The following is a 20,240-nucleotide window of genomic DNA, read 5'->3' on the forward strand; positions in this document are numbered from 1 at the left end:
TATTATTCGTTGATAACATAACCATCGGTCTTTAAGACTTTTATAGTAGTGACAGTGTTGTCCAAAGATTTCTCTATAAAATTAGCCTAAAATTTAATTTTAAATCTTCCTTCGAGAATGTCTAACTTAAAGCGAAGATTTTTTGTGCGAGTTCATTAAATGCGTCCGAGTTAAAAAAACAAATAACTACTTATGTTGATGACACATGACAGATAATTAAAATGCACAAAAAATAGATACAACGATTTTTTGTATAGCAGTGCTTGTTAAAATGTTGGCAAAATAAAATATATAACCAAAACAAACAGTATAGATGGAGTTTGAAATTGAAAAAAATATCGTATACATATTAAGCAATATCGGCAAAATGGCTGGCAGTAGGCCGATAGCTAAATTTGTACACGGACGCAAGTGAAAGGTTTATGTAGTGGAAGTGTGGCAATTCATAGACAATACAACATTGATTAAGAAATGCCTACCTTTTTATGTAGAAATGTAGTAGGTGAGAACTGCGTTTTCCCGTGACCGCAAGAAATCAACATTCGTGTGACCTTCTCATTACTTGTTGGCAGTAAATATTAATCGCATGTAAATTACTATTCATTAATCTATTTTATTTAATGATTAGTACATTTGTATAGCTGTATAGGCTGCCGAACTCAGAACGGTGCTTTCTCGCACGGCCGCAATTTAGCTGTTCCGAACGCGCCAATGTCGTTGGGCGCCGTAAAGAGGCACGCTAACCAGATATGGCGTGCTCTGTGTAAAACTATGAATACCGTAGGTTATGTATAGTAGAGGCGTGTACTAACCGGAGAATCCCGTTAACGCGCCCTAGATACCTAGTAGCGGCTAATAGTCGGAAAAGTACGGTACTCTATAAGGCGGACAATCAATCAATCAATCACTCACACACACAGACAATGATTGCCGTTTATATAGTAGATAATTTGAGTTTACTATCTGTTTGAAGTTTAACCATTATTCATTGTCCTATCACTTTTACCTATTATTACTAAGTTAGTTTCTAACCTGTGTTATTAATGTTGATTTTTCATTTAACCATTTTTGACGGACATCGTTCTAATAAAATTTCAACCACAAAATACTACCATGTTCTGTCATATTTATTTTACTAATCTGTTAAATACATGTATTTTCCGAAGTCACACATTGTCTAATACCTCCAAAGAAAAGAACCTGTTCTGCACAAAACCATTCCCTCGTGATATAAAGTTTGAAAGTTATAGTTGTTTGACAAAGTTTGAAAACTTTTACAGTTGTTTCTATTTTCTCTCCTAATTTATCTCAACTAAAAAAACACTTCTCTCATGATATGTAGTTTGAAAGTTAGAATGGTAAATGTTGTTATATGTTAAGGACAAATCAAGTTTCTGTTCAAAGACTTTTTATTACCCAGGCAATGCCGGGTGGTACAGCTAGTATATACTATATATATACTATATATATATATGTAAACTATATATATATATATATACTATATATATACTATCTATATGTATATCTATACTATACATATACTATATATATATGTATACTATATATACTATATATATACTATATATATACTATATATATATGTATATATATACTATATATATGTATATATGCTCAATAAGCTAACTATTTTTATTCTTACATTGCATGACTACTTTATTCGACTTGGTTTATTATTTGGCATATGCCATGTACAACACTTGATTCATCTATTCTCCCTTTTCAAGCTAGGCTATGAAAAATTATGTTCTGATGGTAGATTGTGTTTTATCAGAATTATTTGTATTGCAATCCAATGGAACCACAACAGTCACTTTAATTTAGATAAGTAAAACCATAACTAAATGTCGTGCACAGTACAATTTCAATCACATGTAAACGGTTCCAACATCTGAAACAGCCTGTGATGAGATGTTATCTACCATTGACCATTCTTGTTTGCAAGTTTCACTCTGTTTAGTTTATTGATTTTATTGAACTCACCAGTTTCAATGACTTCAGTGCTAAGGCTTTAAGTTTTACCGCCTTCAATTAAAACTTTGCGGTGATTTTGCCCTGAATTCCTAGGTCACCCTAGGACCTATCCCTAGGACCCGCCCTATGTCACTGCAGTAGGACCTGCCCTACGAATGTAGTTGTACAGCCCTGTATCTTTTTTGATGGACTTACTAAGTGAGACCCAACGATTTATCCGTTCTTTGTTGCAATGATGACCTGTCAATTATTGTTAGCCATGATAACTTGCAAATTTTTTCAAAGGATATAACAATAAAAAACATTCAGAAATTGTTTTAAGGTCACACGCTTACTCAGCCAGCTCTAAGCAAAGTTAATTAATCTTTTTTTTTCTCTTCTTCAACGACTTCAACCTTCTTTTGCTTGTTGATTAAGGTAACTTGTGCAGGTTGCTTTAGAAGTGATAAAAATGTGGTTGTTTTTCTCAGATATTTGGAATTGTGTTTCATCAGCTAACTTTGCTGCAATAATACATTTTAGCTGAAGTCTCATGGATAAAAGTTGTTCTTTTGTATCCGATGGTACCACATACAGACAGATCAGGGATTATCTGCAACCTTTATTGCTATTGCCTAGCAGAGTTGCCAAAAGCTTCAACCATGAGTTTTATAATCTTTTGGAGTACTTACCGAAATAGAACTGAACTCTGTTTGTCCATTATCGATAGAGTAAGCATTTTTTCTCTTCATTATTACCATAGTATAAGGTACGCCCTTCTCACTGCAATTTTGGAATAGAAAATGATTATTCAATTAGGCTGAAGCAGTGTTTACGAATAGTTAAAGCATTACTGAAACGATTGATAACCCATCAAGTTTCAAGCAATTTTCATGTAAAGTTAGTATGGGAAATAATTAGTCAATATCTAAATGATAACATTATTCACAGGTATTTTTCCCATTCACAGCGCCAGATGTAAGTTTGGATCCATATAAAAAAATTAATATAAATGCCAACAAAATCAAATGCACAATGCTTTACAAAAGCCTGTCAATCAACTAATATTCAAAATTTTATCCTAGATTCTATAACGCAAAGGCATATCGACTACCAATTCACCAAAACATCATGAACAATCGCCAAAGAGTACATCCTCAAACAAATCTGTAGCAATAATTCTATCCAGTTCATAGTTGAATAACACTCTATTCATGTGACTCTGGTCTAAATGCCCTCAAACAGTGATCGTCAATACCCTCAGTCTAACTAGTACATAAATAACTACAGCGTTAAAGGTTGACTTGCAACAAAATTCACATTACAGTTATTTGATATGAAAAAATTCACCATGTCTTACTCTGTTGTGTTGTAGGTGCAAAATATATGGGAATGTGATTACAAGCTCTTCAAAGCTAAAACATGAGCAGTTAATCACAGCCACACTAGACCGCCGTAGTTTGGATTCTCTTTCCAAAACGGTTCAAATGGGACGTAGCTGTTACAGGATGGTTTCTGTTTATACTTTCATGCAACCTTATTCGTCGAAATATTTTCACAAATATACTTCTCGCATTTAATAAAACCATGTCTATTGTTGTTACGCGCCTGTTTTATCGTCATTGTAATGCTGTCACTTTTAGCAGTGATATCTTATAACTTACCGTAAAAATTCATTTAATTTTTTAACCTTACCTCGAAGGAGTACATATCATTGTCTGATAATCCTGACGAGCCTGTTGGTCACCTGTGATAATGGAAAAATGCTGCAAAAATTATTTGCAAAGTATTGGGTCACATGATCAGATTACGACTTGACGATTAGATAATGCCGAAACAAAACTGTAAAGTTGCAAGCATCTATATTTGATAAGGGGTCTTCGGTAAAACCCGAAATGTTTGTCATAAACTAGTGCTACAATAAGTTTTATATTGAGCTTTTTATTGGCCTTTCAATTCATGTGAAAACATCACGTGACAAGATGATAACCAAACTGTAATGAATACGCCAGAGAAATAAACAAATTCCAATCTATGGCGGCTTTCGTTTTTGAGCTTTTAAGAGCTTGTAATCACATTTCCACACATTTGTCACCTACAACACAACAGAGTAAGAAATGGTGAATCTTTTGATACCAAATAACTGTAAGGTGAATTTTGTTGCAAGTCAACCTTTAAAGAGTACTCAGCAACAAACTGAACTTTGCATAACTATAAAACTTATCTATGTTCATCGAGTCAGTCACTTTAAATTCTTACAAAACTTTAAGAAGGTACATGCATCAGGATTACTTTGAAAGAAAATAAAGCAGTATGTAAAACTTGCTTGACATCAACAGCGTATGTTCCAGGTGAGTTCCTCAATTCTCTCACAATAAATAAACCATGCAATTCTTTGTGCATTTTGAGCATCGAAGTTGCTTGTTCGATGCTGCACAATCCAACAAACCTGTTTGATATAAAAAAGATAACAACGCATAAATTTATTGGATATCTCCTACAAGATTGTGCCCCAAAAACTTCAAAAGAGAGGTAATTATTAATAATAATAATTTAGATGGTTTACCAAAGTTTGAACTTGACATCTCATTAGTTGGATGATTGTTATGATTGGTTAAAGTACTTGTTTTTATAGTTTGGAGACAGAGAGGATTAATCGTAGTTGCAAGTATGGCGACCGGTAAACGAACCCGGCTTTTATATTGTAATCTCTAAACCAAGATGCTAACAGAAAAGAGTACGCTCATAAAATATTATACAGTAAACAATAATCAATGCATTGTAATTATTGAACACCAAATTAGCTTGACGTGGATAAGGTAAAACATGTAGATAATCTCAAACATAATGTCAACAGATGGCTAGGAAGATTACTATTTTTATTTGTAAATGAACATTTGCTTAATGACACATTTGCAATGTGGTGTAACAATATTTCGTATGCAATTGCAAAAATTCAATTGAAAAAGTTGCACATATTGATTTGTATAAACCGATGTTTTACAAAAATTGGTTTTTACCAACCTATTGTGATAGTATGTCAAGGTCAAGACAGTGATCATCGCAGGAATGCCATTGAATAGACTACAGCGCAACTGAACGAACGGCAAATCAATGCATGTTTATCCTTGACTGCTCAACGACTCACAACTAGAGGTGAGAGTTGTTCAGACACTACTGCATATTATCACATGGTGTCAGAATTAATAGCTATGCAGGGTTAGTGGAGAAATGTACTAAAGAAAATGAATATATATATATATATATATATATATATATATATATATATTGTCTACAAAATGCAAGAAGCCGGCAGTTAAGCCGGTGAATGAGGCTGTATCAGAGCAGAGCATTGTGTCAGAACTTGCCGATGGCTTACTTTTGGGGTCCGAATCTTTCTGACTATATGGATTTAATGGGCATACACTCGCAAGCATACATGAAACCTGAAAAACATGGTATTGCGACCTGAGCTCAAATGACACCAAAATATGTTTTAAAGTTGACACAGAGGCCTCTGGGTCAGCTCTCCCGGTGACATGATCTAGAAAGTTAGGAGTGTCACTTCAGAAGGCAACCAAGAAGCTGAGAGCAGCAGGTAGCCATGAGTTGAATGTATGCGAACCTGCCCAGATACCACTAAAGTATAAATCCAGAAAAACAGTAGAAAACAGCTACATTATTGAATAGTTAGTAAACTGGCTATATCAGAATTACGAATGATAGAGTTTATTGATGAGATCTTAACTGATGGATGAATCAAGAGATATCCAAAATTGCTTAGTAAACTGGATACTATGGAAACCTCAGTAAACAATACATTAAAAAGGATGCTGAACTGTTCGCTCAAGCTGTGCCATGAAGAGTAGCTGCAGCAAGAAAGGAGCCATTGCGTCAGGAAATACAGCAAATGAAGACTAAGAGATATCGAAAAAGTTGAAACTCCCACATAATGGTGCACACCTTGTATTGTGATCCCAAAAAAATGGAAAAATCCGGGTCTGTATTGATTTCACCAAACTGAACCAATCTGTACTTTGGGAATTCCACTAACTTCTCACTATGGAAGACACACTCAGCAACTTAGGGAATGCAAAATACTTTAGCACGATGAATGCAAACAGCTGGTACTGGCAAATGAATCTAAATATTACGTGCCAAAAAGTAACCACATTCACCACGCTATTTGGTAGATATTTTTGTAAACGCTTGCCCATCGGAAAGTTATCAGTCCCAGAGATTTTTCAAAGGGAGTTGCAAAAAACATTTATGGGTTTTTAGAACATCATCTGCCAAATGAATGACATTTTAGTGCATGCTCCAACCAAAGAACATGACATGATACTGAAAAATGTATTGGTGAAGTTGCAGGCCGCTTGAATTATGCTGAGCTCAGACAAATGTGAATTCAGCAAGCGGAGTGTCAAGTTTCTTGGACACGCTATTGATGAACATGGGATAGATGTAGACCCTGAAAAGACGGCAGCTTTACAAAAATTACTCGGCACCAAGGAACAGAAAAGAACTAAGGCGATTCTTTGGTATTTTCAATTATAAAATTGGGAAGTTCTCTATTTCATTAGCAAATGACACGTTTGCCATGAGAGAATTGCTTCTGACCGATAAAGAGTGGATTTGGGATGCAGATCAGGCAAAGCAGTTGGCAAGACTAAAGGAAAAACTGGCATCATCAGTCACCCTCACACCTTATAGACTGGAGGCAGAAACAATGGTAAGCACGGATGCCTTGTCCTATGGCCTTGGTGGTGTCATAATGCAGAGGGTTGGAGATGCCTGGAGACCTGTAGCTTACGCGCCTCGAACCATGACTCCCGCTGATACCAAATATGCCCAGATAGAGAAGGAAGCGCTCGCAATCACTTGGGAATGTGAAAAATTCGACTTTTATCTGGCAGGAAGAAAGTTTTACATCAAAACCGACCACAAACCGCTCATTTCAATTCTGGAGAAAAAGGAATTAACCTGTCTACCGATTCAAGTTTACCGATTCGAGTTCAGGGTTTTCATCTAAAACTAATGGCATACGATTACGATATTTCATACACGCCTGGTCAGAAACTGGTTTTGGCGGATGCCCTGTCATGCTAACCCCTGCCGGGTTATACAATGGATGAGAACAATCCCATTGTGAATGAGATGGTAAAGGTGCTTTCAATTTCTCATGCAAGATTAGCCAATTTACAGGCGTCAACGTTAAATGACAAGGAGGGTAGAGCAGCTTCAGTACATCACCAATGGTTGGCCAGCCTTTCACAAAGTGTGTCCAGATTTACCAAAAATCTATAGCAAAAAATACCTGACAACCATTGAGGGTATAGTGTACAAAGGTGATAAAGTGTTCATACCATCATCAGAGGGGCAAAGAATCTTAGAAGACAAACATCGCGGCCACCAACGAGAGACCAAATGTTTTAGTCGAGCTAAAGAGGCCGTGTGGTGGCCAGGAATGACAACAGTTATTCGGGAACAAGTGAAAAGCTGCCTAAAATATATTGAGTTGAGACTAATCCCTAAGGAGCCGCTGTGTCAGACACCCCTACCAGGATGCTCTTGGTGGAGGATAGCAGCGGATGTGTGCAAGAAAGACAAAGTTATTTGGTATTAGTTGACTACTACAGTCGATACATTGCTGCAGAGAAAGTGAAACTTCTGAAGCAAAAAATTTTTGGACAGTGCTGCATAATGTCATATGCTTGCTAAGAATTCTGCACACATTGGTGACTGATAACGCAGGTTACTTCAAAGGAAATGAATTCCAAAGATTTCTTAAATTTGGGGATATTGAACATGTCACGTCTGCGCCAAGGTAGCCACAAAGCAATGGAGAAGCAGAACGGGCTGTACAGACTATCAAGAGTTTATTGGACAAAAACTTTAATTTGCAAACAGCTTTGTGTAATTACCGGCAAAGTCCTATAGCGCCTGAGTATTCTCCAGCTCTACTGATGTTTAACTGCGATCTTAACTCGATGAGCAACTCTAACAACCGTTCTGTTGACAAGCAGAAGTTTTTTTCGTAGAGATACAGTTTTCAAAGCTCGCCAGGCACACAACTGTAATAGTCGCCATCGCGCTCATGACAGGAGTCCAATACATTTGCTTAAACCAGTAAAGATTGTTGAAGGGGAAAAGAGGAAGCCACAAATGGCCACAATCGTTGGGTCAAATGGAAGAAAAGTTCTAGTAGAGAAAGATGGAATCATTCTTCGGAGAAACCGAGCTCAGATATTCAAAGTAAGTGATCGTCACAAGGATTGTAGTGGCACTACGGAGCCTGGTGTGTCAGCACCTGCCACGGGTAGTGAGTTTACGCTTCCATTTCACTCAACAGTTGTGACAGCAATCAATCTTGTGTCAGTACTAATACCCACCAATGTGTCATTAAGAGTGTGCCAGCACTGTCATCTACTGGTGTGTCAGCACCATCAAAATGTAAAGTGTGGCAGCACCAATTTCATTGTCAGTTGCGATTGCAACCAGAGGGGCACTAGCATCATCATCAATGGTCGGTGGTCAGCACCACTCACATCGCCAGTTGCAACAGCGACCAGAGGTGTGTTAGCATTTCCTCCTACATTATTGGTTGTGACAGCAAATGGGAAAACAAAAATGACAACAATGCCCTATAAAACTCTAGAGCTGGGTGAACAAGTCAACCTCCCCATAGACTAGATTTGTAATGGTAAGTCATTTCTGATACCCTTGCTAACCAGTAGTGATATTTATTTCTGTACCATTGACATTTCTGTTATAGATGACTGTGGTGTTGGGTAATTCTAGTGTTATACAGAAATTGATATTTATTTTAAGATCAAATGCTTATGGATGGTCTACACCCTATCGCAGCCACACTCCAAAAATGAAAGGCAAAAATTTTGAGGGTTATACGTCTCATATAAAAAATATGGTATCTCTGTAGTAATGCACTTTATGTCCTCTTTTTAGACCTTTTCTTGTTCGTGTCTTGTTTTCTCACTTTCTTATGTTTCACCGACAAGTTTTATTTTGGAGACAAGTATATTTGCTATATGGAACTTTGTTGTTGCTTCTAACTTGATGCATGATAGCACCTGTTGGGAGTATATGTGCTTGGAAAGGAGGTGTAATAGTATGTCAAGGTCAAGAGAGAGATCATTGCGGGTACGCCATGGAATAGACTGGGGTGCAACTGAACGGACGGCAAATTAACGAGTGTTTATCCTAGACTGTTCAATGACTCACCACTAGAGGTGAGAGCTGTTCTCACAGTACTGCAAAGTTTTACACCAATGTTTGGAAAAAATTATTAATTTCAAGTCATACTTTGCTGACTTTGCTAAAACAATTCTCATAAGTCAGATAAATTATTTTACATACAAAATGTATAAACAGTGACAGGGACACCTATTTTATTAGATGTTGCAAGATACAACTCAAGTAAGAGCCACAGATTATGTTTAAAAATCATCTCAACCGTTAGCTATGCTTGTTTATCTTGTGAGTTGTTTTTAATTGATATGATAATATTTGAACAGAAAGTGATGAGTTTTTGCAAACTAGATAGAATGACAAATATGTATGAAAATCAGCTAGAGGTGAAGGCGAGTAATAATAAGAGAAAAAACATTGCAAAAAGCGCTGAATTCACTGAAGCACAGAGAAAGGACTGAATTCCAACAACTATGTTAATTACAATAATTACCATCTTTATGCAAACACATATACACAACACAATTTAAATTTTTCCTTCCCAATGTCCAATCAAGTGAACTGTTTTAGTTCTGAAAAACTCTTAACTCTTTCGCTACCGCATTAAATTTGGACCGAACCATTATTCTGCCCAAATTAACTCAAACGGATTTTCGAAAAACCAATATACCGCTAGTATTTAAGCAATATCTCGAGAATAAAAACAGATATCGTTTAACTGTAAAATTCATCATATTAGAAAAAATTGTTTCGTAAATCTCACTCTTGCAATTTTTCCGATGCTTTATTTGCGTGAACTAACGCAGTGTGTTTTTTATTGCCATGACGATAACGATCTGGTTTTACCGTTTTGAAAAATAGTTAGAAATCGAATTACTGAGTCAAAATTTTTTATATTGGTTGCACAAGATTGGCAACAAGGTTGTTTCGCTGGAGACAAAATTTGATTAGTTTAGCTAATGTGTAGGCTTCGTAATGAAAAGAAAAGTGAAACTGTATTGATAAGCAGATACATCGGCTTATGGTCTGTACTTATATTAATGCAAAAGCCGATACACCGGCTTGCGGCAGAGAAAGAGTTAAATAATAGACAATATCAATGGTCAAATAAAGGCTACTCTGCCTATTTCTAAAAAATTGCAATATTTGAGATCCAGGTTGGTACATAGTGAGCCCATGGATATGGACTCACCATATACCAACCTGGAGTCCATGGAGTCTATAGCTATCCATGGATATGTCAAGGTTCATAGATACCTATTTTGACTTCAGTACAAAAGCATATTCTATTAAAAATAAGGAAGGAACTTACCAAGGACGCTCAAGCAGGTCTCGCCTTGTTTCCCTCACAATAATTGTTGAGACTTCATCCTACAAAGTAGAAAACAAAAGACTTCAATGCATGAATGAATGTTATTTCCAATGAACCCAATCAATTCTCAAAAAGTGTCAACATGGCATGGTGATATTTAAAAAAAGTTGTTTTATAAAATAGACTAAAACTTAAAACAGTCAAGTCAGTAATAGAAGCAATAGGTGACCATAAAAAATTATCTCGAGTGGGCCTTTTTTATTCAGCCCTACATGAATGCGGATTGATTTGAATTGTTTGTTCAATATAGCAATATTTTTAGCTTGATGTTGCAAAAAGCCTTGAAATTGGAACATTCAAGTCTAAATTTGTTGGGCAAAATGATTAACTACATGTAAATCATGTCGATTTGCTGCCATTTTCACGAACCCTTACTAGCCAAGTTCACCCTAATTCGCCAACAAAGTGTCATTGGTAAAAACATGCGATTTCTGTCACATCAAAGGGTTGTATAAGCTACATTAGTTTATTTCAAAAAACAGAATCTCTTCTGCTGAATCTATCAAACCCAAAGAGCTGAATAACTATGATGGTATGATACTTCTGAGCTGTCTATATACTTACGTCTTGAGTTGATCTACTGGATATCCGCCTTCTTTCTTTTATCTTGGCAAGGTCTACATTTCCTGAACAACTGGGTGCTCGCGTTCTTTCCTCAATGTCAGCATTCTCCACATTTTGCTCTTTGGAAATAACATTATACAAAGATACATATTTTATACAGGCATTTCAAACCCATTTTAAATAATTTCATTTTTAGCCTACTTTAAACTAGCAAAATTTTTTTTAAAAAACAAATGAAAACTACAAAAAAGTTGAAAAATAACACATGTATAACTTATTTTTACCTTTTACATCATAATTTTCATAAATAAACTGTATCAACACCATTTTAGCACCAGGTCTTGTTTCTTCTAAAAAGTTTTAAAAAGGACTGTTGTACTAAAGGTTATGAAAGCCTATCTAAATTTTTAATGATGGCGTGTTCAATTTCTGTAAATAAAGTTATGATCCATGATAATATGTCTGTAAACAGCTTTACAGTTGTACCTCGTCATACGAGCTTAATGCCTTCCGGGAGCAAGCTTATATGCCAAAATTCTTTATATAGGCTAACTAAATACAACTTATTCCGTTCCCATCGTCTGACAAAAACCATTTAGAAACAAGATGTTATGATGCAAAAACAAGCGTTTAAACGCTGTAATTCACTACCTTCACTCACAAAGTAACAAATACCCATCTAATGGTTATACTCTGCAATAAAATGTAACATTACTATGTACCATATTGTATGGAGTTTCTCCCTTCAAGACAGACAGTAGCAGAGATGTGAGAGAAGGTTGATGGCAGCAGGTTCGGTACGCTATACTTTTGTGGCGCTACGTAACATACATCTAATTGAAACTTTAAATTTCAACTTGAAATGAATTTAGCTAACATGGATTTAGCACACACATTTAAAAGTAAATTCCAATCCAACGCTAAATTTAATTCTATTTTTGTCTTCATGTTTAGTTTTTTATAGTCTTTTTCCTGTCTGCGCTTTTCTCCTCGCTTTTACTGCCACTTTTTTCCTCGCTTTTACTACCACTTTTTTCCTCGCTTTTACTGCCACTTTTTTCCTCGCTTTTACTACCACTTTTCTCCTCGCTTTTACTACCACTTTTCTCCTCGCTTTCACTACCACTTTTTTCCTCGCTTTTACTACCACTTTTCTCCTCGCTTTTACTGCCACTTTTCTCCTCGCTTTTACTACCACTTTTCTCCTCGCTTTTACTACCACTTTTCTCCTCGCTTTTACTACCACTTTTTTCCTCGCTTTTACTACCACTTTTCTCCTTGCTTTTACTACCACTTTTCTCCTCGCTTTTACTACCACTTTTCTCCTCGCTTTTACTACCACTTTTCTCCTCGCTTTTACTACCACTTTTTTCCTCGCTTTTACTACCACTTTTCTCCTCGCTTTTACTGCCACTTTTTTCCTCGCTTTTACTGCCACTTTTCTCCTCGCTTTTACTACCACTTTTCTCCTCGCTTTTACTGCCACTTTTCTCCTCGCTTTTACTACCACTTTTTTCCTCGCTTTTACTACCACTTTTCTCCTCGCTTTTACTACCACTTTTTTCCTCGCTTTTACTACCACTTTTCTCCTCGCTTTTACTGCCACTTTTCTCCTCGCTTTTACTGCCACTTTTCCCCTCGCTTTTACTGCCACTTTTTTCCTCGCTTTTACTACCACTTTTCTCCTCGCTTTTACTGCCACTTTTCTCCTCGCTTTTACTGCCACTTTTCCCCTCGCTTATACTGCCACTTTTAAGAGACTTTCAAAACATTTTCAAACTGATATAACGAAAGACCAATCGATGTTGAGCTGAAAATGGCATCTCGAATACTGACGTCTCGAGCTGACTCGTATGCTCATTTCTCAAATTTGTCTCGGATCTCAAGGCAAAACATAGTCAAATTATGCTAGTATCTCAAATTTCTCGCATTTTGATGCAGTGGTATGTTGAGGTATGCCTGCACTAGCAATGGTATTTTATTTACAAAGGTATTAAACCATAACTGTCACATACAATTTTTATCGTATTTGCTAGGTAAATCAGACATGCTGATTCCGATTTTGTACTCGAAATAATGATTGGTCCACTAAATTTCAGAGTACTGAAGGCTTTTTTACAGAGTTTTAATATCGTTCTCGAAAACAACACGATCAGCAAAACAAGCTCCGCCCATAAACACGTGACGTAACCTAGCTTCTAAGGAACTGAATTAAGGAATGTTTAGACCGATCTAGAATAATAGATGGGTGTTTTAAAATCCATTATTATCTAAATTCAGTCTTAAAAATAATCTTAGTCTTTTCGGAAAGATAAATAAGCTATTTAACATTGCATATTTAAAAATGAGCTCAAAAAAGCGCGATAACAACGCTAGCTTGTGATAAAATCGCGCTTTTTTGAGCTCATTTTTCTCGGCATTCAGCTCATTTAAACATCATGTAACAAGCTACGAGCAATTTTAAATAGTTTCTTTACCTTTCATAAAAGACTGAGATTATTTTACTGAATGGATTTAGTTAATAATGGGCTTAAGACATCCATCTCTATTATTCTAAATCGGGCTAAACATCCCTAACTTCCGTTTCTAAAAAAGCTAGGTTTTGTCACATATTTATGGGCGGAGCTTGTTATGCCGATTGTGTTGTTTTAGAGACGGATATTTAAACCTTTAAAAAAGCCTTAATGACTTTGAAGGTTAGTGGACCAATTTTTATTTTGAGTACAAAATCGGAATCAGCGTGTCTGATTTACTTACAAAATACGATAAAAGTTTTACGATACAGTTATGGTTTAAAGGTTAACTGACCACACAATTTATATCGTATTAACAACAATAATAGATAACATTACAGATTGAGGCCTAAATAATATTTTTGTGTAATTTTGACTAATTACCAGGTTTAATCAACATTCTCAGATCATGAGAATTAACAGAAAGACAAGTTTGTATACATATATTCAAAGCGTTCATTCTTATCTAGAAATTCAAAAAATTGTGAATTCAAATTCCTTATTCATAAAAGCAGAGCATGCGCTAACACGGTTTGAGACATATGTTTTCCAAGAATAGCGAGCATATGAACAATTGTCTTCAAGTTTCACCTAGCATGAAGAAAGAATTTCTCACTAGCACACACCACAAGATGGATGCACAAGCTGATTAGAGTAATTCTATAACCACTGCTCAACGTTAATGCAGGACCTATAAATACGACGCAGGTGTTTTGGTAATTGCAGAATCTCTTTGACCTTGCGTTATAATTATCTGCCAAGTTGGATAAATAAAACACATAGCATTGTGACTAGATCGAAGAAACGTATTAAAACGGCAGCTAAAAGAAGTGTTTTGTCTCGTGTTCACGCATTGGCTAATTATCAGCTTTGGTATTGCATATCAAACGTCAGTGGTTTGCTAAACAAATTGGCATCGTTGTCACAGCTAGCTTTCATCGCAGTATTTTGCCTCCAAAACTATTTTTCTTCTTCTTACATCAAAATCATTACTGACAAATTAAGTATCGTGATTATACTGGTTCAACTAGATGTAATTTTAAAATACTGTCAGTTAACCTTTAAAAGCCTAAAGGAATAAACTATTTTCTGCTTTAAAAAAAATGAGAATTTCTGGGCAATGTGCACTAGAAGCAGCATGAACACAACATAACAAAGACTGATCTTTTTAATTATGTAATGATGTTTTTATATAAACAGTTTCTATGGTTACTACTACATAAACAACCTGGTCGCGATTGCATCTGTTGCTGTAGATTGCTCAGTTTCTGCTCCAATTCCTTGATTCTCATGATAAACACCTGCTCCTTCAAAGACCACTTTTCTTTTCCTAACAACAATTGATTGACACAATGGGTGGCCAAGGTACGTTTCCTACCCAGTAGACAAAATCAATGCATGACGTAGTATTTTATTCTTTTTGATTTAAAAGGAAATTGGTCTATCTTTGCTAGTACCTGATATATTGGTAATTGTTTTTTCAACCTGTCTATAGTAAAGATCGCTAACATAAAAGATTATTCATACCAATGTATAGTAACCTAGATACATGTATGTAGAATTTGCTCCTATCTACGCAATCATTGTATTATTTTATCATCTAGTATCTAAAGCTGTACACTATATTTATTATATTTGATTGCAATAAAATCAGGCACAATGGCAATGCAGGACAATTTTGACATTGTGTACGCCTTGAGTACAAAAAATGCTCTAGGTAAAATCATTAGTCGACGGGTTAGGCACCTTTCAAGTAATAAGTTATTTTGTGTTGAAATTGCAACAAAAAAAGTTTTAATTAAAAGCATTTATTCTAAAATAAAAACTTTTATTAAATGCGCTAAATTCGCTATTCTGACCAAATTAATTCAAATTGATTTTCGAAAAATCGATGTACTGCTATTATTTATGCAGTATCTCGAGAATCAATGCAGATATTGTTTTACTGTAAAATGCGCTTTATTTAGAACAAATTTCGCTAAGAGATGAGTATAAAATTGTTTAGTGAATCCCACTCTCGCAAAATTTCTGACGTTTCCTTTGCATTGAAACTCGGTGAATTTCTTATTGTCATGACGATAGCAATCTGGTTTTTCCTTTTTGAAAGATAATTAGAAATGGAAATGCTTAGCAAAAAGATTTTCGATTGGTAGCACGTGATTGGCAACAAGGTCGTTTCATTGGAAACAACATTTGAACGATCTAGCTAATATGTAGGCTTCGTAATAAAAAGAAAAATGAATCCCTATTGACAAGCCGATACATCGGCTTACGGTCTGTACTTTTATTACCACAAAAGCCAAGACATCGGCTTATGGTAGCGAAATAGTTAAGCTAGTTTATAGCCATGAAAAGTAGTACCCGTTGCAAAAGTGTTGATCTCTGCACTAAAGCTGCATCCAATTGTAGATTTGATGTTGAAAAAGAGATCTTTAATATCTTTTGGCTGAAGTTGAGCGTACACACGATCATCATCACAACTTCTAAGATGTTCATAAATGGTCATAACAGTATTCTGGTGCAGATCTTCTAGAATGTTCTTGATGTAAGAAACTGGAAAAATCATAGCTTCATATTTTCATTAAACAAATCGTAATAGATGAATAAAGCTATGTAAAACTATGTGAACATAGTTTGTGAACGATATATCAAAGTGATCAATAGAGAAATTGGTAGGGTTTATAACTCCCCAAATATTGAAGTTATTGCAACTCTTGGCAAAGATAAATACATTTGTATAAAACAAACTTTCATTAGCCAAAATTCATAAGAGTAAGAATAAGAACTCTAACAACTCAACTAACCTGTTATTAGTTTTTTTCCTAATTTAGCTTCCGCAGTTTGTATTTCCAGGTCACTAATTCTGTGCATGCATAACTCTTCTCTTTTGGTTAACTGGTATTTCCCTTGTTCATGAAACAATAAAAGGAATATGAGATACAAAAGAAATTATAGCTACAATTCTGTCTGTAAGTTTGAAGTCTTTGTTTATGCCATCGAGAATTTGATGTTTAAGAATTGTGTGTAACATCGTTAGCAGGAAAAAGTTGCAAAAACACAATCAATACTTTCAACCTTGCAAGGATTTGCATGTAGATTGATCTAACGCAGTATGGCATTGTGTAGGTCATGCTGAACCTACAATATATTACAACTTAGTTGTGATATATTCATGTAAATGATTAATTCACTATATTTTATTAGTGCAAACGCTAACTTGTTATTTTAAATAAATTCCAACCTTTTTTTTGTTTTTGTGACTCATTGATGTAACTCAGCGTTTTGGTGAGCGTTTTGGTGACTATAGCAGCTCACCACATTGAACTAGTTAAATGCTACAAATAACTGTGTGTGCTATCACTATACAAAACCCGCTTCTACAGCGTAAATAATTCGTTCCAGTAACAGAATTTACATTATAAGAACAGTAAAATACACGTGAACTGCCTAATCCGCTCCAAGATCTTTCTAAATACCCCCTTTAGGTGTACAAAAAGGAAAAACTTGACTTGACGTTTTAATTTGTGGGCTGTACAGAAACTGCAGCACTATTAGTTTGGATCAACAACTTTTCTCCTTTCTATGATCAGTCTCGCTGGTTTTCCTACGACCAAACACGAGCAAAGCGAGTGTTTGGGAGCTTTATGATAAATGCATATGTGCACACAACTCGCGTAAATTATTCAGCAACGGCCGTCGCAAACCCTTGTACCAAAATCTCATCAACAAATTTAACTATGTTTCGATGGAGTCGTTTAAGTATAATAACGATACAAAACACATATAAACCTATTTAAATATGTTACCAAGTCTTTGAAAAGGGTATAAAATATCCTAAAACTTACCCATCTGATCGGATAATACATAACTAAACAGATTAATTTGACCTAAAGTCGCCATTAAAACCTGACAAGCCTTTCTTAATCAAAATTAAGACCAGCCAAAAAAACGCCGAAAAGCCGTGCAACAGAGAGTAGAACCATTAAGTTGTGCGCATTTCACGAGAGAAACATGCACATTTCACCAGTCTATGGCATTGCCCAATTGCCGAAGGTTTCTATAATTAATGTAGAAGTACTGAAAAATAATCATTTCTTTTTTGCCGTTTCTAAAGATAACTGACATTTTGGACACTTATAATGTGTAGTTACGATTAGTACTTACGATTATGAGTACTCATCGAGTTTTCTAACGATTTTTATAAGATTATTACGATATTTAATTATCAGAATAATTATTCGATTTAATAAGATTATTATAAGATTATTATAAGATATAATTATAACAATAATCATATGAATTTATAAGAACGAAGTATATAGTGACCGATGGTGTTTTTAATATCAAGCCGTTTTTAATATCTGCAAAATTAAGTTATAGGCCTACACTTTCTTATAGATATACAGCTATTTTTATGACAACCAACTAAAATCTGTCTAGGTTTTTAAATTCAGCATAATTTTTTGCATATAAATACAAAAATCTAGATAAATATCACAACTTCTTGATATTGTTTGCTATGAGGTTTTGAAATGTAAACAAAATTGTGCATTGGTTTTTGTTTCTCAAACTTTAACACCAGTTTTCTCAGAACTATGTTTTCGCATCAATGGTAAACATGCATTCAGTTTATTGACCATAAAATCTGCTGCAATTAAGCTGCAATCAAATGTTTTTGCAAAATAACTGAGAATTTTCTCCTTCTGCTAGTGTAGATAACTCTAAATCTCACACACCTGACTTAACCATGGTTTCTGTGATCATGACCCATTTCTTCATTATGGTTACAGATCGCTGTCAAAACCATTCTGCATTCAACACAACCAACTTTCAAACTGTGTATATTACACAGCAGCTTGCCATTTTTACTTATAATATTGCATTTCTCCTATTGCAGGGGAGAGATATAAACATATAATCTTTTCCTTTCATCGTTGCTGTTTGTTGTATATAATAACACTCAGTACATTACAGCTACTATTACAGCTACCATCACAGTTATCTTATTGCACTGCATTGCCATTTGACTGCCAATATTGCATTTTTCAACCGGCAGTACCCGTTCTTTTTCCAATACCACTTTGATCGTGGGCTGTATGACAGGGGAATTTCTAGTACTAGAAATTCCACTGTCATACAGCCCATGACCAAAGTGATATTGGAAAAAATAAAGGGTACTGATGGTTGAGAAATGCAATATTAGCAGTCAAATAGGATAACTGCAATGGTAGCTGTAATGTACTGGGTGTTATTATATACAACAAATAGCAATAATGAAAGGAAAAGATTATATGTTTATATCTCTCCTCCTGCAAAAAAGAAATGCAATATTGGCCAATATTAGAAGTAAAATGCACTGACATTAGAATAACCAATATTATTTATATAGTAATAATAAAAAACCAATGCACAATTTTGTTTACATTTCAAAATGGCATAGCTAACAATATCACGAAGTTGAGATATTTATATAGATTTTTAGAAAATCTGTACTACGTAGTCATTGTCCTGTAGTCATCCAAACTTATAATTAATTATTGCAATAATCTCATTAGAACCGTTAGAAAAAATATCATCATCATGCCTTTACTTACACTGCGTTAGATTTTTAGAAAGTCTGTACTGCGTAGTCATTGTTCTGTAGTCATCCAAACTTATAATTAATTATTGTAATAATCTCATAAGAAACGTTAAAAAATATCATCGTCATTTGCTTTACTTATACTGCGTTGGACATCAGTTAGAATGGGAAAGTATTCAAATGTGTAGGCAAATGAAAATGAAAAAACTGAAATCGGCAAAAATGAAACGATTTCTGTACTCCTGTGTTAATTGCCAAAACCTTCGGCAATTCCGACAATGCTATAGACTGGTGAAACGTACACGTTAAATTTTCGTGAAATGCGCAAGACTTCATCGTTCTATTATCTGTCCCTCGGCGTTTCAATTTTCGGTCTTAACTTATATTAAACCACACTTTTCAAGTGTCTTGTGGCGATTTTCGTTGAAATTAATCTGTCTATTTGTGTATAATCCGATCAGATGGGTAAGTTTTAAGATAATACCGACGGTTTACAAAGACTTGGTAACCTATTTAAATAGGTTTAAATGTACTTTGTATCGTTATTATAGTTTAACGACTTTACATAACGATGCTTAAATTTGTTGATGAAATTTCTTGACGAGGGTTCGTCTCATTGTTGATGAATAATTTTCGTAAGTTGTGTGCACATGCATTTATCATAATAACTCCCACACTTCACTCCGCTCGTTTGCTCGTGGGATAAATCATTATTGCGGTTATTCCACCATGACTTGATGGGGAGCCCACATCTTTAATGCTTATCTACAGTGATTTGTTTAGGTTTCTAAACAGTAAGCTGTAATCTGCAAAGTAAAACTAATAACGAATATTTTATATGTCTACAAGAAAGCAAAACAACAAAATATTTTACCGAAAGCGGTAATACCTGTTCATCATCTACCCGTACCTAAGGTTCAAGGTTAGGATGAAAGAGAACTTTCGAGGTTACTCCAACTCATGACATTTGAATCGGTGGACCGACGCTGTAACATCAGCACAAATCGATCGCCTTTGTATTTATGAACGA

The 20,240-nt window shown here is 35.1% G+C and overlaps 1 protein-coding gene across 2 annotated transcripts in view; it reads right to left on the reverse strand.

Moving 5' to 3' along the window:
• The window catches only part of LOC137394683 (uncharacterized), a 79,133-nt gene that overhangs the window by 13,985 nt on the left and 44,908 nt on the right, over positions 1-20,240 (reverse strand). The window contains exons 6-12 of one of the 2 annotated variants that reach the window (XM_068081441.1): positions 16,434-16,535; positions 15,991-16,182; positions 14,858-14,959; positions 11,117-11,235; positions 10,493-10,551; positions 4,298-4,420; positions 2,664-2,754 (exon numbers count right to left, since the gene is read on the reverse strand). In XM_068081441.1, coding sequence (XP_067937542.1) covers positions 2,664-2,754; positions 4,298-4,420; positions 10,493-10,551; positions 11,117-11,235; positions 14,858-14,959; positions 15,991-16,182; positions 16,434-16,535 — 788 coding nt within the window. Of the gene's footprint in view, positions 1-2,663; positions 2,755-4,293; positions 4,421-10,492; positions 10,552-11,116; positions 11,236-14,857; positions 14,960-15,990; positions 16,183-16,433; positions 16,536-20,240 lie in introns of both variants that reach the window. The other variant, XM_068081442.1, reaches the window with a different exon arrangement.

The sequence above is a fragment of the Watersipora subatra genome, chromosome 4, assembly GCF_963576615.1.
Source record: "Watersipora subatra chromosome 4, tzWatSuba1.1, whole genome shotgun sequence".
Taxonomy (NCBI): domain Eukaryota; kingdom Metazoa; phylum Bryozoa; class Gymnolaemata; order Cheilostomatida; family Watersiporidae; genus Watersipora; species Watersipora subatra.